At 56.3% G+C, this 23,763-nt stretch overlaps 2 protein-coding genes across 5 annotated transcripts; both read right to left on the reverse strand.

Annotated features, from left to right (window-relative positions):
• Positions 1–112: 112 nt before the first annotated feature.
• On the reverse strand, positions 113–12,537 carry CXXC1 (CXXC finger protein 1). Its single transcript, XM_059732998.1, has 16 exons — positions 12,521–12,537; positions 12,076–12,288; positions 11,501–11,601; positions 10,930–11,072; positions 9,098–9,259; positions 6,829–6,855; positions 6,446–6,595; positions 5,596–5,703; positions 4,799–4,983; positions 4,402–4,609; positions 4,075–4,185; positions 3,298–3,347; positions 2,928–3,024; positions 2,327–2,479; positions 1,491–1,639; positions 113–563 (listed from the first exon to the last, which is right to left on the reverse strand). Exons 1-15 carry the CDS (start codon positions 12,535–12,537, stop codon positions 1,493–1,495), a joined length of 1,872 nt encoding a protein of 623 aa, XP_059588981.1. The 3' UTR covers positions 113–563; positions 1,491–1,492.
• Positions 12,538–14,514: 1,977 nt separating this feature from the next.
• LOC102561901 (synaptonemal complex central element protein 1) lies at positions 14,515–23,736 on the reverse strand. Of its 4 annotated transcripts, none has more exons than XM_059732532.1 (11): positions 21,065–23,736; positions 20,454–20,507; positions 19,869–19,928; positions 19,138–19,212; positions 18,853–18,900; positions 18,152–18,206; positions 17,319–17,408; positions 16,176–16,239; positions 15,836–15,902; positions 15,547–15,665; positions 14,517–14,967 (listed from the first exon to the last, which is right to left on the reverse strand). In XM_059732532.1, exons 1-10 carry the CDS (start codon positions 21,081–21,083, stop codon positions 15,589–15,591), a joined length of 609 nt encoding a protein of 202 aa, XP_059588515.1. In that variant the 5' UTR covers positions 21,084–23,736; the 3' UTR covers positions 14,517–14,967; positions 15,547–15,588. The 4 variants fall into 4 exon arrangements, with proteins under 4 accessions (XP_059588517.1, XP_059588515.1, XP_059588516.1 ...); XM_059732533.1 differs by having other exon boundaries at positions 14,518–14,971; positions 21,467–23,736; XM_059732531.1 differs by having other exon boundaries at positions 14,518–14,971.
• Between the last annotated feature and the right edge of the window lie 27 nt (positions 23,737–23,763).

A 23,763-nucleotide genomic window follows, 5' to 3' on the forward strand; every position in this document is an offset into this window, starting at 1 on the left:
GTCCCCTACTCCCCAGTATAATCCCCATACATTCCAGTGCTCCCCTACACACACCCCTCTCCCCAGGGGGTCACTACCCCCAGACCCCAACACACAGACCCAAGGCAGCTCGTTAACTGGCCAACTTTATTAACTAGGGTCACCCCCTGCCTCTCCCCCCCCCCCAATGCCAGGAGGAGGACAGGAGGGCACTTAGAAACAGCACGGACCCAGAGATCCACTCCCCCCAAAGTGCAGGTGATGGGGGCATATACCTGCCCCTGTCCCCTGGGCTAGGAATCAGCCCCCTCATAACAGGGGGGAACAGGGGCCCAGCTCAGGCTCTTCCTATGGCAGAGACAAGGATAGGGCTGCAGTAGTCATTCATGCCTCTCCCCAGTTAGGCCAGGGGTAGGGATGGGGGAAATACCTTGCTCCCCCCTCAGACCCCACCACCACTTCCTTTTTTTTATTATTCAAAATTTGTAAGAAAGAGGAAGAGAAAAAAAAGTATAAAGAAAAACTGAGTTAAAAAAATAAAGGATCAGAGCTGTTCGAGCACCCGGCATCACCTCACAGGGACCCTGAGGGGAGAAAGAAAGAGGGGTGTCAGAGGGGGCTTGGGACTGGAATACAGCCAGCTCTGGGGTGGAAGAGCTAGGAAACAGCCAAGTATAATACTGCATGGGGAGAACCGAGATGCAGGCAGCTCTGGAGTGCAGATGGGAATGGATGGGTTTAATGCCCCAGATGGAGGGCTGAGACACCACTGGCTCTGGGGTAAAACAGCTGGGGACTGGCAGAGCATAACACTGCATGGAGATGGACAGGATGCAGTGAAGCTCTAGGGTGCAGCATCTGAGGAATGCCTAGACATAATGCTGCATAGCAAGGGCCTAGATGCAGCTAGCCCCGGGGTGCAGCAATTTGCAAACGGCTCAGTACAACACTACATAGCAAGAACTGAGATGCGGCCAGCTTTGGGGTGGAGCAGCTTGGGAACAGTGGAGTATAACACTGTATAGCAAAGCTTGAGACGTGGCTGACTCTGAGGTTAAGCAGCCAAGTGTAACAACACGTGTGGGAAGGAAAGATGCAACCAGCTCTGGGGTAGGACAGCTGAGCGTAACACCAAAAGGGAAAGGTAAGTCACAGCTGGCTCTGGCATAAAACAGCCAAGAATGGCCAGGTAGAATGCTGCATAACAAGGGCCAAGATGTAGCCAAGCTCTGGGGAGGAACTGCTGGGAAATGGATGAATATAATACTGCATAGCAAGAGCCGAGATGCTGCCAGCTCTGGGGTGGAATGGCTAATTATAACACTGCATACAAAGGCCCCAGATCTGGGTTGGCAGTGGTGCATGGGGGGGGGGGCAGGGGCCTGTGGGGAGTTGGCAGAGGCTTATTGGTGGAGGGTGGGAGTGGGCAGCCCTGGGTAGCTATGAGGGGAATAGAGAAGGCAAGTTTTCAGTGCCCCCCCTCCTGTGCCCAGCCCCCGCCCCAAGCTCACAGTCAGCGGCGGGCAGCACTGCGCAGGTCAGTGGTGAGCGGGTCATGCTGGATGGTCTGGTGCAGCATGAGTGCCAGCAGCCCTGCCCGGTTCGTCATGGCTGCCCGCACATTGCGCTCCTGCTCAAACAGCTCGTCCAACTTGTACCACTGTGAGGGGAGGAGGGAGGGTGAATGCCCATGATCCTGCTCTCCTGCCCCATGGGCTGTACCAAGTGTGTATAGTCTAGCCCCTACTGTGGGATGTACCACCTAGTCGACATCCAGGCCCTGCCCCCCCAGCCAAGACAAAGTGGCTACACCAGACCTGACCCTCTGCGGGCTGTACCACATGCATGCCTCATATGGGCCATACCACATGGCCCTGGCCATACCAAGCAACCATAATCTGGGCCACACCCTCTGTTGGGCCCATAAACCAAAGCCCCATCCCCCCAGGCAGGCTGTACCCTGAGCACCCCCACCATGGGCAGTACCATATGGCTGTACCACATGACCATCCTCAGCCCCTGCCCTTAGGTGTGAACCATACCCCAAAGCTGTGCCCTTGGCCCCACCCTCCATGTAGGCCATACCATACAGACATCCCCACACCAGCCCTGCTAACCCTGTGGGCTGCACCACAAAGCCATATCCCAGGCCCACCCCATGGACTGTATCATAGATCTATCCCCCAGACCTCCCCGACCCCATGTGGGCTCTACCAAGTAGCCAATCCAAGGCCCCACCCCTCCATTTGGGCTATACCACCTGAATCTCAGGCCAGGCCCCGCAAGTGGTCCATACCACACAGTCACTCCCAAAGCCCTGCCCCTCCCCCACTCCAGTGGGCCGTACCACACGGACACGCTCCAGGTCAACTTCTGCGCGCCGCAGCTTCTCCCAGCAGTAGTGCCGGTTGCACTTGCGCTTGGGCACACGGCAGAAATCGCCTGTCAGCTCGAAGACGTCCCGCACCAGTGGGCACCCGCACACCTCGTCCGCGGGCACCTGGGGGGAGCAGGAAGGGGGACAAAGGAGAGGGTCAGGGAACTGCTGGCCCCACCTACCACCTCCAGGCCCCACCAATGATCCCCATCCCTCCCTCCTTCCCAGCCCACCTCAGGCCCTGCCTACAGGTTTGCAACAGCCCCACTCCTCTATACCCAATCTATTAAGCCCCACCCACACCCTTGGCCCCACCCACAACCCCTCCAGTGTCACCCCCTCCCCCCCAACCACAACTATAGTCTCTACTGCTCACCTTTCAACCAGTGCTGCACCCCACACAGGCCTCTACTGCCCCCAGCCCCATGGTGGCCACCTCACTCCTGACCCCCCCTCCAAGGCTCTGCAGTGGCCCTCACTACCAACCCACAGCACCCCCCACACACACACACTCACCACCCCCCCCCCCATGGTGCCCCTCACTTTCAACCTTCAGCTCCCCATCCTCTACCTTGGGGTCACGGGAGTGCTCGGGACACAACACCTGCAGCCGCTTGCAGTACGTCTTGCTTTGGGGGTTGTAGACGTCACAGAACAGGCGGGTGGCCCTAGGGACATGGAGAGAGGGGACAGATGGATGAGGGGTTCCATGGGACCAGCAAGCTCCCAGCTCATACCTCCCAGCCCCTGTTCCCCTCCCAGAGAACCCCCAGGCATCTGAAAGGAAATGAGAAGCAGTAGAGAGGGGAACACTGTAATGTAGGTAGGAACCAAAGTTTGGGCTTGGTGGGATGGGGGCAGTTGGGGAAGACAAACAACCAGAATTCACATAGCCCTTGGGAAAAGAATATGCTGGACACACCCCAGTGGTCCCAACTCACCCCTCGATGCGGGTGGGGTACATGGATCCAAAGGACGTCTGGCTCTCATACTGCAGAGAAGGGTGAGCAAAGAGTGGGGGTTACAGTGGAAGGGACACCTTACAGGGGCCTTGCCAAGTGCCAAGATGCAACCAGCTCTGGGGTGTAGGACAGCTAGGAAACAGCTGAGCATAACACCGTGTAGGGAGGGCTAAGATGCAACTGACTCTGGGGTGGAATGGCTGAGGATAGGCCGAATGCAGCACTACACAGGGATGGCTAAAATTTGGCCATCTCTGGGACTGGATGGCTGGGGAATAGCTGAATATAACAATGCACTGGGAAGGCCAAGTGCCCAGCTCTGGGCTGGAACACTTGCGTATAACACTGCATGGGAAGGGCTGAGATGTGCCCAGCTCTGGGCTGGGATGGCTAGGGAACAGCAGAGTTTAACACTGAACTGGCAAGGCTGAGATGCAGCCAGCTCTGGGATGGAACATCCAGAGAACAGCTAAGAATAATAATACTGTATACAGAGGGCTGAGATGCAGCCAACTCTGGGGTGGGACAGCTTGGGAACAACAGGAGTATAATGCTGTATAGGAAAGGCTGACATATGGCCAGCTGTGGGGTGGAACTGCTGAGAACACTGCATAGGGATGGCTGAGATGCTCCCAGGTCTGGGCTGGAATGGATGGGAAATGGCCAGGTATAACGCTGCACAGGGAGGGCCGAGATGCGGCCAGCTCTGGGGTGCAGCACCCGGACCAGCCAAGTATAATGCAGAAGACAGAGTACCTTGGCATAGCACCGCTCCATGTGACGCAGAGCCACCTTGGGGTTGATGGGGTGCCCACAGGAGACGCAAAAGATCTGCAGGTCCGTGTCCTCACTGTCCCCCTCGTTGCTCTGGGGGAGATGGGGAGGGAGGGAAAAATGGAAGGTGAACCCAAGCATCTGAGATCCCAGCCCCACCTGATCAAAGGTCCCAGGCTCCTCCTCCCTTCCCAGAGAACTCACATGTTTGGGCTCCCAGGACCTCCTGCTCTCACCCTACAGCCTCCACTCCCCCCCCACCCCCACCTATCCTGGGCAAGGGACCCTGGTGTCCAGGCATACACCCACCTCCTCATCCTCCTTGATAGCCTGCTGCTTAGCCCGAGCAATGACAGCCTCCAGCTCATGGAAGCGGCGCTCCATATCCTGCAACCGCAGCCGGGCGCCCTGCTGCTCCCGCCGGATGCGCTCCAGCAGCTTCTTGCCGTGCTCCTCAGCCACGCATGGGCTCTGCTGCCACTGCTGGATGCGCTGCGGCAAGATCTCATAGATTCGGCTGAGGGAGAAGGAGCAGGGGGAAGCATCAGGAGCTGGACACTGGGCTAGCTAATGGAGGGGGATCCAAGGGATCCTCAAAGCCAGGTGGACCCCCCACCTCCCCTACAGAGGGAAGGGGCAAGAGATAGACATAAAAAGGGGAGCCCAGGGGCGTGGGGACTTCTCTAAGGGGGGGGGCAGGGCTTACTTGGCAGCTAGCTTCATGCCACACTGGTCAGAGCAGTACTTGGAGGCAGGCCGGGCAGGCTGGACACAGCCAGGCCCCAAGCACTGAGCAAGGGCAGCTGGGTCTTTGGTGTCCGGACGTTCCAGGTGCCGTGCCCGGTCCCGGTGCTTTTGCTTCTGCTTGTGCCGCTTGTACTTCTCCTCCTTCTGTGGTGGGGATAGAGTCAGTATGAAGCCCCTCCCTCTGGCCTCACCCCCCCCCACCTCTGCCAAGACACTAGGGAACCTGGCATCCAGACTTCCCCCATAGCCCCAAACCCAAGCCAATGACCCTACAGCATATCCCAGAAGCAGGGAACCCAGGCACCTGGGTCCTTCCCATGCTCCAGCCCAATCCCAGAGTCGAGATAGAACCCAGGTGTCTGGGCTCTCCCAACTTTTCCTCCCACTTCAACTCACCAGCTCCTACTCCCCTCCCAAAGGTGGGAAAGAACACAGGAGTCTGGGCTCCCTCCCTCCTCTAACTCTGAGCCTCCACTCCCCTCTCCCCTCCCAGAGCAGGGAAAGAACCCAGGTGTCCAGCCTCCCAACCCCCCCTGCTCTAACCAGTCCCCCTCACTTTCCTACAGCTGAGATGAGACACAGTGTTTGGGCTCCCAGCCCCACCCTTGCTGTTCTAACTCTCCAGACTCTCCCCCGCACCATTCCCCTCTCAGAGATGGGAAAGAACCCAGGCTTCCAGTCCCCCTACTCTAACTACCCCCACAACCTCCATTCCCCCCCAGATAAGGGATGGGACCCAGGCATCTAGATCCCAACCTTTTTCTCCGACTTCTTCTCCCGCCGCTTGACATGCTTGACCTTCACTGCTCGTTTGCGCAGGACAGGGTCTAAGAAGGGGGCATCCTCAGGGTCGCTCAGCCATGGCTGGGGAGGGGCGGGGAGGGGCAGACAAAAGCAGGGATTCAGGCCTCCCAGCAGCCTAGAGAAGCCAATGGAGACTCTGGGAGGCAGTACTGGGGGGTTACAATAAAGTTAACTTCCAGCTGCCTAGAGAGGCCCATGGAGCCCTCAAGAGGAAGCAGTGGTAGCCCAACCACAGCACTGACTCTTCCCAGTGGCCTAGAAAAGCCCTTGTACCACAGAAGTGCTCGGGGGGGCAACCACAGTTACACCCCCCCCCCCCCCCCCAACAGCAGCCTAGAGGCCCACAATGTTCCTGGCAGGCAGAAATGGGGGTCCAACCAGGTCAAGATTCAGAAGCTCTGGGGTGGAACAGCTGAGAAACAGCCATATATAACACCACTCAGCCTGAAATGCAACCGGCTCTCTGGTAGAATACCTGAAAAACACCCAGACATGCCACTGCCCCAGCCAGTGGCAACTGTATTGGTGTGAAATTGGCCGTGGGGGGATTCCCCCTGGTCGCTGACTGGTTGCGGAGGGGACATGTGCCTGCCTCCCCCCCCACCAACTAAGGCAGCACCAGTTGCCCACAACCCCAGTCAAGATGCAGCCAGCTCTGGGGTGGAATGATACAGAAACAGCCATCACCTTGGCTCAAATGCAACCAGCTCTGGGGTAGAACAACTGAGAGCTAGCCACATATGCCACCACTCCGGGTGACAGCAACCAGCTTTGGAGTGGAACAGGGCAAAAGAGGACTCACCAGACCATGGTCATCGAAGGCACCGGCACACAGCTCCTGGTACAGCTCAGGGTCAATGGGCAGCTCCTCGTCTGACAGTGGCTCAGGGGTGGTGGCCGCCTCCAGCTGCTCCTTCAGCAGGTGCAGGTTGTCGTCCCGGCCCCGCAGTAGCTGCCGGCCCCGCGCGCGGGGAGAGCCAGGGAGCAGGCCACAGTCAGGGGCGGGACCCAGGCATCTGAGCTCCCAGGCCTTTTCATTACAACCCCCCCAGCTCCCACTCCCCTCTCAGAGAACCCAGACATCCAGGCTCCCAGCCCTACCTGCTCTCACCTCTACAGCCTCCACTCCCCTGACAGAGAACCCAGGTAACTGGGCCCCTTCAAAGAGTGGCGAGACAAACTTACCGATGCTGGAAAGTACTTGTAAGATTCCTGGGAAAAGAGAGAAAGGCCTGGATGAGAGATGCTACTGCTGGGATACAGCCAGCTGTGGGCAGAGCTCTGAGGAAAGGCTACATATAACACCCACAGCCAAAATACAGCCAGGTCTGGGGTGGAACAGCTGCATGTAATACCCAGATACAGCCAGATCGTGGGCGGAACCCTGATGAATGCATGCCTATAACACCTAGACCCCAGATGCAGCCAAGTCTGGGACAGGGGAATGACTAACTGTAACACCCCAATGCAGTTAGCTCTGGAACAAAGCCCTAAGAAATGGCCATATATAATGCTTGAGGCTGAGATGCAGCCAGCTTTGGGGCAGAGCCCTAAAAATGGCTGCATGCAACTCCCAGGGTCAAACTTAACAGGGAACCAGAAGGCTCCTGTTACTTTAAGAGGAAACTGTAGCAGACGGAGCTGGATGAAGGAGGGCTGGCAACCAGGAAGCGAGGTAGCTGCTAATGAGCTGGCTGCCAGGGGGACATCAACAAACCCAGGGAGTGAAGACAGAATAGCAAACTGTGCCAAGGTAGACAGGGAGGCAGCTCCTGAGTAAAGGGCTGCAGGCAGCTGGGCTAATCCCCATCAGGGAGAGCAGGAGATTCATTCAGCAGGGAAAGGGAACACCTGTGTCTGCAGAATCACATGACCAGAAGAGGCAAGGCTTAGGGAGCATATAAACTCAGGGCTTGAGGCCGGAGGTCAGTTTGGTACTGCAGGCTACCGAGGAAGGAGCTCTACACTGCAGTGATTGTGGCTGAGACTGCTGGGGACCCCACTACCAAGCAGACCATGAGTAAAGAATTAAGAGCTTGCAAAAAGCCAAACTTCGTTATGCAGCCAGGATGTTTCTAGTTTTAGCCTGAGGGCTTACCTTTTTCCATTACAGTTTATACCAGTGGCTTAACTTGGGCCCATCGAGGGAGGCTGGAGGTCCCAGTTGTGCCTGAGGGGCATGGGGTTGTGGTTGAGCCCCTGCCAGGGGCCAGGCTCAAACTGCAGGTAGACAGCAGCCAAGAGGGCCAAAGCTGAGTGCTGGTAATGGCCTGAAGCCAAGGGAGCTCATACCCAGTGCCTGAGCAGGCTGGAGTAAGGGCAAGAGGACCCAGTGCCCAAGCAGGATGGAGACATGGCCAGAGAACCCCATGCCTGAACAAGGTGAAGACTAGAGCCTAGGACCCACAGCCCTTGAGAAGCAGAACTGGAGCCAGGGGCCCATAGCCTCAAGGGCTGGAATCAGCACTCAAGAGGGGTGAGACCAGAGCCAGAGCCCAAGGTCATGAAGGACAACACAAGGGCTGGAGCCTAAAAGCCAGATTCAGCATGGCAGGCCCAGGCTAGAAGGCCCAGTAAGAACAAAAGGGGTAGGGGCCAGGCAGGCTGAGGCCCCAGAAAAGGAGAGCAACTAAGCTACAAACACCTGCAAGGTATGGGTATGGCTGTAGGGAAGGTCAGGGACCATAAAATGAGCTCTTAAGGCAATTAGTACACTAGTGTATAGACTGGTAGCAAGTAAGAGCCCATTCTAGGGCCCTGAGGCAGCTTCTTTTTCCCAGTTTAAATAATTACATCAAGGTGTGGCAGGCGAGAGGTAAAGGGAGACCCAGAGAGTCAGAGCAAAGCAGAAGCTGTACTGCCACCAGGGGCATCACAGCCACTCCCAGGGCCCAGACCTGCTATACTGACATATTTAGGGCTCCATCCCAGAGCTGGCTGTAAGTCACGTATGACACACAAATTAAGTCAGCTCTGGGGCAGAGCCCTCAAAATGGCCAATATAACACTTGGGACTGAGATGCAGTCAGCTCTGGTGCAGAGCTGTCACACATGGCAACCAGATGCAGCCAGCTCTGGGGTGAAACAGCTGCACGTAAAACCTAGATGCAGCCAGCTCTGGGGAAGACCCTTGAGCAACAGCCACATATAATACCCAGATGCAGCCAGCTGTGGAAAAAAGCCTTGAGAAAAAGCTGCATAACATCCACAGCCAAGACGCAGCCAGCTCTGGGGTGGAACAGCCACATATAACCCCTAGATGCAGCCAGCTCTAGAAAGGAGCCCTGAGCATCAGTCACACATAGCCCTCAGATACAGCTGGCTCTGGGGAAGAGCCCTGAGAAGCAGTGGTCTATAACACCTGGGGCCAACACGCAGCCAGCTCTGAGGTGGAACGGCCACACAATCCCCAGAATGTACCCCCTTCCCCCCCAACTGCCCCCATGATGCTCACCCGGGCACGCAACTGGCACTGGCGCAGTCGGCACTTTTGGCGGATCTTGTTGGGGCCCCCAAACTTCTTCATGTCACGGCAGAAGTCACAGTGGCCACAATCTTCGGGGCGCCGGCAGGCCTCGCATTCCCCGCACATGCGGGCTGACCGCTTGATTTGCTGCTGAAGGGCGGGGGAAGGAGAGGGGCCATATGTGGGAACCAAGGGCATCCCCCAACCACATCCCCTTCCCCCATCAGCTTGCAGGGGAGCTGGAATAGAGATCTGACATAACCCCAGGGCTTAGTCTTAACTCTGACCCATCATTTCACACCTGATTTGGTAGGCAATCAGAGAGGCTAGCCAAGGTTTGCCCTTAAATCCACCCACCAATTAGATGAGAGATAAGGGAGCCAATCAGAAAAGCTGGCCAAGGTTTATCCTTAACACTGCCCAATCTGATGCAAAATAAGGGAGCATGCAGAGACCCGACCCTAGGATTTACCCTTAACTCTGTCCACCAATCAAGTGAAAGAGAAGGGAGCCAATCAGAGATGCTGACCAAGGTCTGCCCTTAACGCTGCCTGCCAATTAGGAATGAGATAAGGGAGCCAGAGAAGCTGGCCAGGGTTTGCCCTTAACGCTGCCTGATGTTCAGATGTGAAATAAGGTACCAGAGACTGAAACCCCACAGTTTACCCTTAACTGTGCTGACCAATTACATGAGGAATAATGGGCCAGAGACACTGGCCAGGGCTTACCCTTAACTCCACCAATGGAGTGACACATAAGGGACCGTTTAAAGAGGCTGGCCAAGGCTTGCCCTTAACTTTGGCTTGTTATCTCACATCCGATTGGTGGGCAGAGTTAAAGGTAAATCCCAGGGTTGGCCGAGTGGTCCCTTATCTTGACTCTGATTGGGCTAAATTAAGGGTAAGCCCTGGACAGTGTTGTTGATTCCTTTATCTCACATCTGATTGGTGGCAGAGTTAAGGGAAAACCATGGGGGTGGCTCTCTGATTGTCCACCAACTGAACGAGATAATGAAACCAATCAATCAATTAGAGAGGCCAGCAAAGGTTTACCCTTACTCTACCCAGCAATCAGACATGAGATAAGGAAATTAGAGTCACTAGCCAGGGATTAACCATAACTGTCCAACCAATAACAAAATAAGGGCCCAAACAGAGAGCCATCCCCAAGGCTTACCCTTAACTCTGCCCACCAATATGATGCCAGACAAGAGGACCAATCAGAGACCCAAGCCCAGGATTTACCCTTAACGCTGGCCAATTACCGCATATCCACTCAGAAAGGCTGGCCAGAGCTTCTCCTTGACTCTGCCCACAAATTAGATGGGACCAGAGACCCAAGCCCAGGGTTTACCCTTAAATCCACTCAATCACATGACAGCTAAAGGGACCAATCGGAGGCTGACCAGGGCTCACTCTACCTCTGTCCACTAACCAGATGCCAGATAAGGCAGCCAATCAAGGACACAACCTCAGTTTCCCCCTTAACTCTGCCCACCAGTCCAATGCCAGATAAGGCAATGAATCAAAGAGTCAATGCCAGGGCTTACCCTTAGCTTTTATGTAGTTGAGGAGAGTGAAGTTAAGGGCTGGCCAGGGCTTACCCCCTTAACTCCACCCACCAACCAGGGCCTGGATGGCAGTTGGAGCCAGTTGTTGGTTCCTGTCCAGACATGGAACGGGGGGGGGGGGGGGGGGGGGGGGTGGGGGGGGGGGGGGGCAGAAAGTTCCATAGCAAGCACCTAGAAGATGCTGTGAGGTCATTCCCTGCCTGACCTCACCTCCACAGGCCAGGCTGCACCTCTAGCCCTGCCCCCTCACCTTGGATCCACGGGCCTGGTCTATGCCCAGCTCCTGGGCCTTCTTACGCAGATCATCCTTATCAGGTCGGTCACGCTCATGGTCCCTCTCCTTCTCCTTTGACTTCTTGTGACGGTACCGGATCTCCAGTGATGGATCCTTCTCTAGGGAGAAAAAGAGACCCAGCAGTCTGGGCCGGCCCTCGCTGCTCTGCTCCACCCAGCTCCCCCAGAGAGAGCCCAGGCATCAAGCTCCTAGCACCTCCTGCTCTAACACTCCCAGCCCTCACTCTCCTCTCAGAGAACAAAAAAGCATCTGGGCTTCCAGCAGCCAATATTCTCAAGGGCCAGGCCCAACTCTCCTCCTCTACCTGGGGAGAACCCAGGCCTCTGGCTTTCAGCCCTACCTACTCTCACCCTCCAGTTCCCAGTCACCTCCTAGAGAATCCAGGTGTCTAGGCGCCAAGGCCCCTTACCCCACTACTCTCACTCCCCCCGCCCAAAAGAATCCAGGCATCCAGTTCCCAACCCCCCTGGTCTAACCCACGAGCCCCCACTGCCCTCCCAACGAACCCAGGCATCCAGTCCCTCACCACGGCACTGTAGGCAGTACCACTCCCGAATGGCCTTGGCCATCTTCTCCGTGATATTGATGCAGTCACCATGGAACCACTCATTGCAGTTGTCACACCCACTATGGGGGGGCGGGGAAATAGAGGAGCAGGAGGTGAGACCCTGCCAAGGCCATGCCCCCCACCCCAAATCCCTGGCCCCATCCTAATCCTTGGTTTACACCCAACCCCACAGTCTTCCTGCAATGGCACAGACCCCAACCCCATAGTCTATCCTTGTGGAACAGGCTGACCCCCCCCCCGCCCATTTCCAACATCTCTGGCCCAATCCTATGGCTCCAGCCCTGCCCCCCACCCCCACCAGCCAAGGGCACAAGCCCCACCTCCATGGCTCAGGCCCCGCCCCCAAAGCCCACCTCTGGGCAACAGGCTCCCCTCAAAGCAGAGATTGCCCCCAATCCTCATGCTCCCCCCACACACAGGCTCAGACCCCGTCCCCACCCTCACGGCCCTCCTCCTTTCACTCAGACCCTGTCCCCAGGCTCAAGGTCCGCTCCCTACTGCCCCACGTGGCTCAGGCCCCGCCCCCCGCGCACATCATGAAGCAGTTGATGTCGGGCTTGCGGCAGATGCAGTAAACGGCGCGTTTCTCCCCATTTTCCGAGCGCGTCTCCTCGCTCGCCCCGGCCGGCTCCGCGTCCGAGAACTCGCTGTCCTGGGGGCGAGGCAGGGTCAGGGAACCCCGGTGTCCAGGATTCCCCTGCTCCGACCCCCCGCCCCCGAGAACCCAGATGTCCGACACACCCCTCCTCTCAAGAACTCAGGCGCACGGTCTCCTAGCGCCCCCCTTCACGGGAATCCAGGTGTCCGAGATGCCCCCCCAACTCCCAGAAAACCCAGGCATCCAAGCCCCAGCCCTTCCCCCCACCCACACAACACAGGTGTCCGGGACCCCTCACCATAGCTGCCGCTGAGGGTCCCTTGTTTTGCGAGGAACCAACAAAACAAGGGACTCGAAAGAATCTCTGACTTCCGCGGTACTTCCGCTTCCGGGTCATCCTGCCTGCCTCGAACCCCTCCACTGATCATCACCCAGCGCCTAGTCGCTCCTCTGCCCTCTTCAAACATGGCCGAGGTCTAAGAGCGGCGAAGGGACCGGACTCAAGGTGGCCGAGGGTGCCCGCCTTCAAAATGGCCCCTCCTTCCAGCAGAAGCGCTCCGCTTCTCCACCCGCACCAAACATGGCCGCCACCGCTTCTACTATGTGGCCGTCTGACTTATGACACTGCGGTGTGGCCATCTTTGATTGTGTCAAGTACCAGACACGTTGAATCGAACGCCACCCAACGGATTGGACGGATTGAGTCAAAGAAAGAATGATTTGAGGGAGAGATGGATTCAGAGGTGTCTACAGGGAAGGATAGATGGATGGGTAAATAGAGGGAGGGATAGAACGGGTGTAGCGATGGAGAGATGGATCGGGGTTGAGTATGGGAATGGATGGAGATATGGGGTATATATGGGGAAGGACAGATGGCTAGAGATGCAAAGGTATGGGGGGAGGGGCATGTTTAGGGATTGATGAAGAGATGGTTCCAGGCACGGCTGTCCTTAGGCAGCGGGCAAGCTGGGGCAGCCACCCCCAACCCGGCACTTTGGGACCCCCACAGAACTGGGCAGAGCGGCCACGGCAACTGAGTGCTGCTGCTGCCGGCTTCATGTCTGGCTGCTCGGAAATCCCCGACCCCCCAAATCCACCACCAGCTTCTTTGGGTCTAGGGCGTGCAGGGGCAGGGCCCTGCACAGGCTGCACCCTGCTTGGGTCATCTCTGGTTCCAGGGATATGATGTGGATGAAGGGAGGGATGGATATGGATCTAAAGGAGTGTATGGGGATGGATGCTCAACCCCCACTCCCCTCCCTAAGAACCCAGGTGTCCAAGCTCCCAACCCTGCCAGCTCTCCCTCCCCAGTACCACCACTCCCCTCCCAGAGCAGGAAGAGAACCCAGGTGTCAGGGCTATCCACCCTTCCCATTCCTGCCCCCAACAGCAGTGAGAAGATGCTGGGTGGGTGATGGCTTTATTGGTACCAAGCTGGAGGGAGGACGAATGCCCAGACAATAGGGGTTCACTCCAACATAGGGTGCCATCCTGGTGTCACGCAGCCACCTTCTGGTCCCTGGTGCCAGCTGTGGGCAGATTGGGGGGGGGGGGGGGGGGGGGGGGGGACAAGCAGGGTACAGGCACCCAGCTCAATGGGGGCCCAGCACTGGACTTGCCCTCCTTGGTGGTCTGCGACAGAGAAGGTCCTGCCCCCCACAGTTCCATCCACCTGCACCCTCATCCATCCATCCCTCCCTCCCTCCCTCCCCATGCACACCCGTGTCCAGGCATCCCCTCATCCCATACATACTCCTGTGTCCATCCCTCCCTGTCCATCCCTATACATACTCTTGTGTATCCATCCATCCATCCCTCTTCCTCCCTCCCCTCATCCCCCACTCATCCATACCTTCCAAACATCACCCCCCCACATCCATCCCTCTACACCCCATCCATCCCCATACACACCCTGTATCCATCCCTCCCTCTCTATATCCATATAAAACACCCCTATAGCCTTCTATCCATCAATCCCTATACACACACACACACCTGTATCCATCCATCTGTCCTTGTACACACACCTGTAACCATCCCTCTACCTGCCCTATAAACATCATTCCTCCATTCCCCCCCATACACACCCTTGTATCCTTCCCTCCATCACCTCATCCACCCATCCATCCCTATACACATCCCCCCACCCTATGCCTCCATCTCTCTGCCCATCCCCATACACATCTTGGATCTACTCTTCCATCCCCACCCTAATCCTCAGCCCACATGCCTGCTGGTGCTGCTCCTCCACCCCTGGCCCTCCAGCTCCACCTTCAGCCTGGAAGGAGGAGGGGGGCGAGTATTAGAGAATGCATCCACCTCTGGAGAGGAGCCAATCCCACCTCACCCCACCCTAGCTGGGATGCGGCAAGAGAGGCTGCCAGGCTTGGCCACCAGGGCTGCAGCCTGATCTTGCCAGGAGACCCCAGCTCTCACAGCTGGAAGGGAACCCAGGTGTCCAGCTGCCCAGGCCCCTCTGCTCTCCGACTCCCCTCCTAAAACTCAGACAGAACACCGGTGGCATCTGGGCTCCAGCCCCAGGTCTCCAACCCACCAAGCCTACACTCCTTTCCTGGAGCTAGGGAGAACCCAGGTGTCCCAGCTCCAAGTCCCCCTGCTCAAACCTACCAGGCTCAACTTCCCTCCCAGAGCTGAAAAGGACCCAGGCACCTTCCAGCCCCATTCTAACTTTCCAGGTCACACTCCCCTCCCAGAACTGGACAGAACCCAGGCATCCCTCACGGTTGCATCGCTGCAGCCCCTGGCAGTGGCGTTGGGTGGCAACCTCCAACTGGGAATGGGCACCTTGGTTCTCCTGCTGCAGCAGCTGTCTGGGGAAGGGCAGAGGGTGAGCACCAGACATCCTCCCACCCCACGCCAGGGTGCCACATCTGGCATTGTATATGGGGGGCCGGAACTGCCTTCTAGTCAAGCCACAGAGCAGAACCTAGGCATCCAGACCACCTGCTTTCAACCCCAAGCTCACACACCCATCCCAGAGAAGCCAGATGTCCTGGCTCCCAGTCCCCGCTGTTCTCACCCACAACCCCCACTCCCCTCCCAGAGAACCCAAGCATTCGGGCTCCTAGTCCCCCCTTCTCTCACTGCCCAGTGAACCTAGGCATCCAGGCTCCCATCCCCTGCCCATTCCCAGCCCCCACTTCTGCCTCCAAGATGCAGTGGGAATCAAGGAGTCCTGGCTCCTACCCTCCCTGTAAAACACAAGACTCCACACCCAGTCAAAGACAGAATCCAGGTGTCTGGGATCTAGGCTGGGGGGCAAAATGACCCTCAACCTTCCCACTTCTGATACCTATTGGGAGAGAACCCAAGCATCTGGGCTCCCAGACCCACCTGCTCTAATCCCGCCAGTCCCTCTTCTCTCCCAGGGAACCCAGGCACTCACAGGGCAGCACTGGCCTCCGGGCTCTTCAGGAACCTCCTCTCTTCACGGCGCCAGCCCCAGCCTGGGCCAGCACATACAACTTTGCTTCAACTGCATCAGCTTGGCCTGGATCAGTTCATCTGGGCCAGTGGGGAGGGTGTCACAGGACATGCCAGGTGCTGTACAGACCCCCCCCAGCTGGTATCAGGGGTACCATGCACTGTACAGACACCCCAGGCCAGGATCAGGAGGCATCAAGTGCTGTACAGACCCCTCAGGCCAACATCATGCCAAGTGCCCCTTTGCTCACCTTCTCTCAGCAGCCGCTCCCAGCTGTCTGACATGTTCTGGATCTCAACAGCTAGCTTATCCATGGTCTGAGGAGAGGGGGAATTAATTAACTCTGGGTTAATTACCCAGGGAACTCACGTGACTGACTCCCTGTCTTCTCAGAATGGGGAGAGAACCCAGGTGTCCAGGCTTCCAGCACCCTGTTCTAACCTACCAGACCCCACTCTATTCCCAAAGCTGTTAGAGAACCCAGGTGTCCTGGCTCCCAACCAACTAACTGGGCCTCACTCCCTTCCTGGTGCTGGGAGAAAATCCAGGCATCCGGGCTCCCCATGAGGAGACCCTCCCATGTCTCTTACATGCCCTTCCTGCAGGGTCTTGTGCTTCTCCATCAGTTCATCCAGCTGCTGCTCAAACTCCAGCCTGAAAGCAGAAGAGGGGGTGGCTGTGGGGTACAGGAATTGTACCCAGCCACGGCCAGAGATGCCCTGGAGTGTGTGGTATGGCAGGAAGTGAGGGGTCAGCTGGGTGGGGGCACACACATACATGCACATACACTCAGAACCTAGGTGTCTGGGTCACACACGTGTGCACATGCACAAAATGAGCCCAAGGCATCCAAGCATATCACATACACACACACTGACCCAGGTATCTGTGTCTCACATACACATGCAGAACCCAGGCATCTGGGTCACAAACACATACACAAATGAATCCAGGTCAAATACACACACAACTGAGGTGTCTGTGACACACAGAGAACCCAGGCATCTGGGTCACATGCACTCACACAGGACCCAAGGATCTGGGTGTCTCACACACACACACAAATGAACCCAGGTGTCCAGGTCTCTCTCTCTCTCCGTCTCATATACACACACGCATGATCCACATGTTCAGGTCACACACACACACACGCACGCACAGAACCCAGGCACCTGAGTCTCTCTCTCATGCACACACACTAGACTCAAGCACCTGCCACACGTGCGTGCGTGCGCGCACACACACACACACCCCCCGCCACTCATGCAGAAAAGACCCAGGCATCTGGGTCTCTCTCTCACATGCACACACAAATAAACCCAGTGTCCAGGTTTATCACACATACACATGCATGCACAAGCCAGGCATCCAGGTCACACACACACACACACACACACACCCACCCACCCCCAGGCATCTGGGACATACCCATGTGTGCACTCACACACTGAAGTGTGTGTAGGAATGCAAGACTGACTAGAGCTGGGACAGAACCCAGGCATCCAAGCTTCCAGCTCTAACCCACCCATCCCAAGTGCACTCCCAGAGCCGAATAGTACACGTGTCCTGGCTCCCAGCCCCTCTGCTCTAACCCACCAGGCTTCAAGCCAGGAAAGAACCCAGGCATCCGGGCTCCTGACCACCCCCCACACTAGCCCTCCCAGTGCTGGGGAGACAGATTTCTGCCCCTAGCTTCCTTGTTAGCTAATGACCCGTGCCTCCAGGGGTAGCACCTCTGCTTTCTCTGCTTGAGGGTCTCCTCCTGGATGCCCATGGTGAGGTCCTGGATGCGCTGCTGCACCTCCTGCAAGAGGCCATGCTGGCTGCAGTGTGGGGAAGGAAGGAAGATCAGAACCCAGAACAGGACCCTACCAAGGGTCTGAGCTGACCATGACGTGGGAAGAACCCAGGAGTCTGGGGCCCCAGTCAGCTGCTTTAATTTAGCAGGCCCTGTGCCTCTCCCAGAGTGGGGCTAGAACACAGAGTCCTGGCTCCTTCCATCACTCCTACTATTTATGCTCTGTTTGTAGAGCTGGGGAGAGAACCCAGGTGTACCAGTGCCCAGGCCCTCCTTGCACTGACCCACCAGACCCCTCCCTTCCCAGGGCAGGGAAAAAACCCAAGCTTCCAGGGAATCAGTACCCACACACCACTGGTAAAACACACTCCCATCTCAGAGATGAAGCAGAACCCAGGAGTCCTGGAGCCTACCATCCCTGTAAACACAAGACTCCACACCGAGTCAAGGACACAACTTACATGTCCTGGCACCAAGCGTGACAGCTATGTTTGACCCTCAAGCTTCCCCACTTCCAGTCCCTACTGGAAAAGTACCCAGGTGTCTAGGCTCCCAGACCTCCCTGCTCTCATCCCCCAGCCCCAACTCCCCTCCCACAGAACCCAGGCATCAAGGCTCCCAGCACCCCCCTGCTCTAACCTCCCATCTCCCTCCCCAAGAATCCAAGCATCTGGGCTCCCCCCTGCTCAAATTCCCCATTCCCCTAAAGGTCCCCCATCTGTCCATCCATCCATCAATCCATTCCTCTTTCCTCCCCTGCCAACTCACCGATGGGACTCTGACTCAGCCTCCTGGCACTGCACCTGTGCCACCCTCAAGGCCTCTGGAAGACAAACCCCCGGCTGCAGCACCTCACGCGCCTCAAAACGTGCTCTGAATCCCAAGCCATGGTGGGGGGGGGGGGGGTCCATGTTCTAACCCATCCCAACCACAGCTAGAGGACAGAACCCAGGTGTCCAGGCTCCCAGCCCACCTTGCTCTAACCCCAAGACCCCACTTACTTCCCAGACCAAGGAAAGTACCTAGGTGTCTGTGCTCACAGCTCCCCTGACTTCAACCCACCAGTTCCCATCCCTGCCAGAGCTTGGAAAGAGAACCCAGGCAGCATCAGGACTCCCAGCCTCCTGCTCCAAACCCCAGAATCCCCACCCACAGCTGGGGAAGAACCCAGGCAGGCAAGCTCTCATCACCTTGCTCTAACCCCAGGCCCAACTTGCCCACCCAGCACTGGGGGAGAACCCAGGTGTCTGGGCTCCCAGCTCCCCCTGTTCTAAACTATCAGCCCCCACTCCTTCCCAGGGAACCCAGGCATATGGGCTTCCAGCCTACATTACTCTAACCCCCAGATCCCACTTTCCTCACAGTGCTAGGGAAAAACCCAGGCATCCTAGCCCCCACTGCTGTAACACTTCCCCCCCGGCCCATACTTATCCCAGAGAACCCAGGCCAGGCATCTGGGCTGGTCTCACCTTCTTTCTGCCAGTGGATGTCCTCCAGGTTTGTCTGCTCCTTGGTCACTATAGGAGAGGACACAGAAATCCCTGTCCTGAGCCACTGGATCAGAAACTGGAGGGGCGGGGGGCACTGTGGGGGCAGGGGACAGCCCCAGGGGCATGGCTTGGAGCACTATGCAGGCAGGAGACAGCCCTGGGGCAGGGTGAAGAGCACTGTGGGGGGAGGGAGGGCACCATGAGGCTACCAGGGAGCCCCAGAGCAGGCCAGGGGGGCACTTTGGGGGCAGGGCAGGGGCTCACACTCCTCCAGCTCCATCCACAGGTCTTCACTGCGCTCCCGGGCTTCACCCAGCTCCGTGCTCAGTGTCTGCTTGGCTGGGGAAAGAGTGAAGGGTGAGGGGGTGGGGTGTAGGGTGAGGGGGAGTAAGAGAGGGATGGATGGAATGGCAGCGTGTGCACAGGGGTGGATGGATGGGTGAATGGATGGATGCAGAGAGAACAAGATGTGTATAAGGGTGGATAAATGGATGGGTGCAGAGAGAATGAGATGCATGATGGATGGATGATGTAATGTGTTATGGAAGGATGGACAGATGGATGGAGGGATGCAGAGAGAATGAAGTATGTGTAGAGGAGGAGGGCTGGAAGGAGAAAGAGAATGAAGGGAAGGAGGGAAGGAAGGAAGTGCAGGGGTGGATGGATGGAGATGGAGAGATGTGTGTGCAGAGCTAAATGAACAGATGCAGAAACAATGAGATGGAGGGAAGGAAGAAGGCAGAGAGGTGTGTGCATAAAGGTGGACAGATAAAGATGAGTGCAGCGGGACAGATCAACCCAAATGGGATGGATGAGAGGGGCTGCAGGGGGGTAGGATAGAGGGAGCATCTGGGGATGGACAGACAGACAGCTGGATGTGAAGGAAGGGGCACACATACGTGCCTGGGGATGGTCGTAAGCAAAAGGAAGAGGGAACATATGGGGATGAAGAGATGGATTGCGGGGTGGATGGACAGACAGACAGCCAAGCTCACCCTGCTGTAGTTTATTGATCCTGCTGACCAGGTCCTCGATCCTGGGCTCCAGGTCCCCTGCTGCAGAAAAGGAGGGGACAGTCAGTACGTGCCCCATGGGGCTCAAGCCATCCATCTCCCCTGAGGTCAACCATCCATCTGCCTCTCCGTCTAGGAACTCTCAGGAGTGGGGCCCATATGTCTGCCTCCACACTACATGCAGGAAGTAGCCACATCCCTCTACTCCATTTCACAGGACAGCATCCCTCTTCCAGAGCTGGGGGAGAACCCAGCATCAGGGTTCCCAGCTCCCTGCTCTGCCCCATCAGGCACTACCTCCATCCCAGAGCTAAGAAAGAACCCAGGCATCCTGGCTCCCCCCAGTTCTACCCCTACTCCTTTTCCAGAGCTGGAAGAGAACACAGGTACCTGGGCATCCAGGCCTCCCACTGTAACCTCTCAGACCACAGACCCCTCCCAGAATAGAGCCCAGGCATCCAGGCTCCCAGCCCCCCCACTACAATCACTCAGACCCTACTTCCATCCCAAACCTGGGAGAAAACCCAGGCACCCAGCCCCTCTAGCCCCCCCTCCCCCTTCTTGTACCTTTCTGCAGTTGCTTCACCAACAACAGCAGCTCCTCTGCCTTGGGCCCCAGGTCTTTGAGCAATGGAAAAAGAAAAAAACCCACTGGATGAGACTGGCTAGCAGGAGGCCCATAGCCACCCTCTGTGGCCTCTACCTACTCCACAGAAAAGTAGGAGGAAGGATGGGGTGGGGTGGGTGTAAATAGGATTTATCCATCCCCAAGCATAGGACACAGGGCATTGTGGGGTGGTCAGGGATGTGGTTAATCTCCAGGGTAAAAGGCACTGTGGTATAGCAATGGTTTTATAAGCCTGATTGGGTAATAGGCATTATGGAGTGCCCATTGGACGCATCTGGCTCATGAGATGAAGGGCATTATGGGAGTACTGTGGGTGTATCTGCCCTGTGAGGAGCAGGGCATTATGGGATTGACATGGGCATACTTGCCCCATGACCCAAGGGGGCATTATGGGATTGCCATGCATGTATCTGCCCCATGAGGTGAAAATGAGACTGTCATCTGTGTATCTGCCCTATGAGGTGAAGGGCACTATGCGATTGCCACGAGTGTATCTGCCCCATGAGCTGCATGGTATTATGGGACTGTGGTGGATGTATCTGCCCCTCACCCTCCCCCTTCTTCGCCATGGCCCTGCTGCCCCCTAGGCTGCTGTAGGGGAGTGGGCTTGAAGCTGCCTCCTCCTCAGCCCCTCCCCGCTCCAATTGCTTTTCCCGCCTTTTCCCAACAGCCGCTCTGGCCTCACTTCACCCCACACCCTGAGCATGTGGGGGCGGGTAGCCCTCTTAAGTGGACCAGGAGTCAGTGGAAGGGGGACTTGGGCCCAGGACTCCTGGGTTTCTTCCTTAGCTCTTGGGAGTGGGGGAGCCAGCTGGGAGCCAGGAGGCCTAGGTTCTGTCCCCAAGGCTGAGGGAAGAGGGGCCAGGACATTTGGGTTCCATCCTCAGGAGAGATTAGGGGATCAGGACAGATCTGTGGGGAGGGTGTTGTGGGGGAAAGGGAGTCAGGACACCTCGGTTCATGCTGGGAGCCAAGCGGGGTCTGGTGAATGGGAAGCCAGGATGCCTGGGCTCGGTCAGGGAGTGGGATGCCTATTGGTTGGAGTAGGGGGGCTGGGGCTGGGAGCCAGGATACCTAGGTTCCGTCCTCACTCTGGTAGTTGGGGCTGGCAGGTTATGGTAGGGGACAATGGGAGCCTAGACACCATCCCCACCTTCAGGGGTAGGTGGGGTACAGCCTTTTGCCCCTACTGAAATCAGAGCAAAGATTTGGACCTTTGCCTGGGTGTAAACAGCCCTTGAGGACAGCAATGTCTGGGCTCTGTGTTCTCATGATTTTCTGGAAGGTTGATTTGTTGTTAGTAGAATTCACAGTTAACACTCAACCCCTCAAAATGGATTCTTTGGCCTCTTTTCAAGGTTTCCTGTCAGGTCAGAGTTGTTATCGGTAGGCTTCAGAGTCAACATGCGTGCCCTCAAAAACAGGTTCTTTATGCCTTATCCCATGATTTCCCAGCAGGTCAGATTAGTTGTCAGTAGGTTTCAGAGTTAGCACATATCCCCCTTGAAACAGGTTCTTTGTAACTTTTTCCACAATCTCCTGGCAGGTTGGTTTTCTCATCAGCAAGTTTTAGTGTCAATGTCCACCCCCTCAAAACAGGGTTTCTTTCCATGATTTTCTGGCAGGTAAAGATTTGGTGTCAGTACCAGTCCCTGCCACCCTCATCTCCTAGCCAAAAAGATGCCCTTGCCTTTAGCTAGGCCTCTGCACAGCTAGAGCAGGGACTGGGTGTGCCTGAAAGGCAGCAGTTAGTATGAGGCAAGCGGGTTGCCTGGCTAATGGGTCCCCAGGCCTCTGCAAACCGAGGTGCTGCAACAGGTGGCCCCCGCAAACTAAAATAACCTGCTTCAGGGGCTAGCAAAGGCTGTCTCCATGCGTCTTACGCTTCTATTTCCAGCTCCTTGTAAGCCTGCTTGTGGCCAGCGACTTCCTTTCTTCATTCGCTCTATTGCCGACAAAGAGGTGCAACCCCTTTTTTGGGAGCACAGGCATCCAATCAGGGCCTGTAGAGCTGAGAAACCACAGCCAAAAAGGCACGAAAACTGCTTGCAAAATAGCTTTTTAACCTTGCAAACTACCCCACCCTCTCCATCCCCCCTTCCTCAAGAACAGCATAGCTTATTCTTCCCTCCAGGCCTCAAGTGATCTAAGCCCAAGCTAATCACGGGGCCCTGCTACACATTCCAATTAAAGCTAGATAGAAACCAGCTATACAGTCGTTACGCATTTTCAAGCACTAACTTCATAGCATGTTGGCTGTTTTTATACCTGGATAGACATGTGGCCAGACAAAATATATTGCATAATTAACCAGTTAAGTGTATAATGTATGTAATATATAGCAGGAGTAGTAGAAGGGACCCTGGCAGCTGCCAGGTTTATTAGTGCTGGGTTAATTTAGGATCAGCTAAGGCCAGGGAATCTTAAGGAGCCTTTGTGATCCCAGCCAGCAGAGGGAATCTCCCCTGGTCAGATGGGGGCAAAGAGGAGGTTGGCTTCCACTGTAGCAGGGGCAAGGCCTCTGCCTGAAGTCTGTCGAGCGTATATTAACAACCTTTTGCAGCAGCAAGACTCTGGGCTGCCATGGTCCCGCTGCTTTACCTGTGTCAAGGCTGACAGTTGTTTTACAAAGAGGTTTGATGATGTGTCTGGGATAGTTTGGACAAGGCTGATTCTGCCTCAGGCAGGGGGATGGACTAAATGTGACCTCTAGATCCAGCCCCACTTCTTTTACGATGTCCATGAAGGGGTCAAGTGATATCCGCTGATATTTGAACAGGAAGGAAAGTGACAGAAAAACATGTTGAAGAAGCCATTTTGGGGCCCAAATTCTCCCCAGGGAGAGGCAGCAGCAATGAGAGAAAGAGAGGGCAAGTGTGTGGGATAGAAGCAAGTCTCACCCAGGCACCCACCACTAACCCAGGAGAGAATTCAACTTCAGAGAGAATTCAAGCAAGTACAGACATTCGCTCTCCCATTCTCCTGGGAGAGATTTAAGTTTGGTTGTTCTAAGTTATTTTCCTCCTGGAGCCACCATTTTTACTCTGGGAGAAAAACCCTGAACATCTGCCACATTTGGGGTTTCTCCTGGGAGAGCGATGACTCACCCAGGAGAAACCGAACGTCTGTAATAAGGCCCTGGAGATAACTGAACCTGAGAGAGAATTAAAACTGGAGACTTCAACCCCAGGACAGAATTCAAAACTAGCAGAAAGTCGACATCAATCTAGGTCTAAATCTGGCTTTTCA

The sequence above is a fragment of the Alligator mississippiensis genome, chromosome 8 (assembly GCF_030867095.1).
Source record: "Alligator mississippiensis isolate rAllMis1 chromosome 8, rAllMis1, whole genome shotgun sequence".
NCBI classification, from domain to species: Eukaryota; Metazoa; Chordata; order Crocodylia; family Alligatoridae; genus Alligator; species Alligator mississippiensis.

Bases quoted from the DNA above. Each gene is read 5' to 3' on its own strand.
- CXXC1 (XM_059732998.1), bottom strand. The intron at 4,186-4,401 runs GTGGGTGTATGC...CATCTCCCCCAG, and splicing joins CTATCAAGGAGGATGAGGAG to AGCAACGAGGGGGACAGTGA. The intron at 3,025-3,297 runs GTGAGTTGGGAC...CCATGTCCCTAG, and splicing joins TACCCCACCCGCATCGAGGG to GGCCACCCGCCTGTTCTGTG.
- LOC102561901 (XM_059732532.1), bottom strand. The intron at 15,903-16,175 runs GTAAGAGACATG...CCCTCTCCTCAG, and splicing joins AGACCCTGCAGGAAGGGCAT to ACCATGGATAAGCTAGCTGT. The intron at 15,666-15,835 runs GTGAGCAAAGGG...CCACTGGCCCAG, and splicing joins GGAGCGGCTGCTGAGAGAAG to ATGAACTGATCCAGGCCAAG.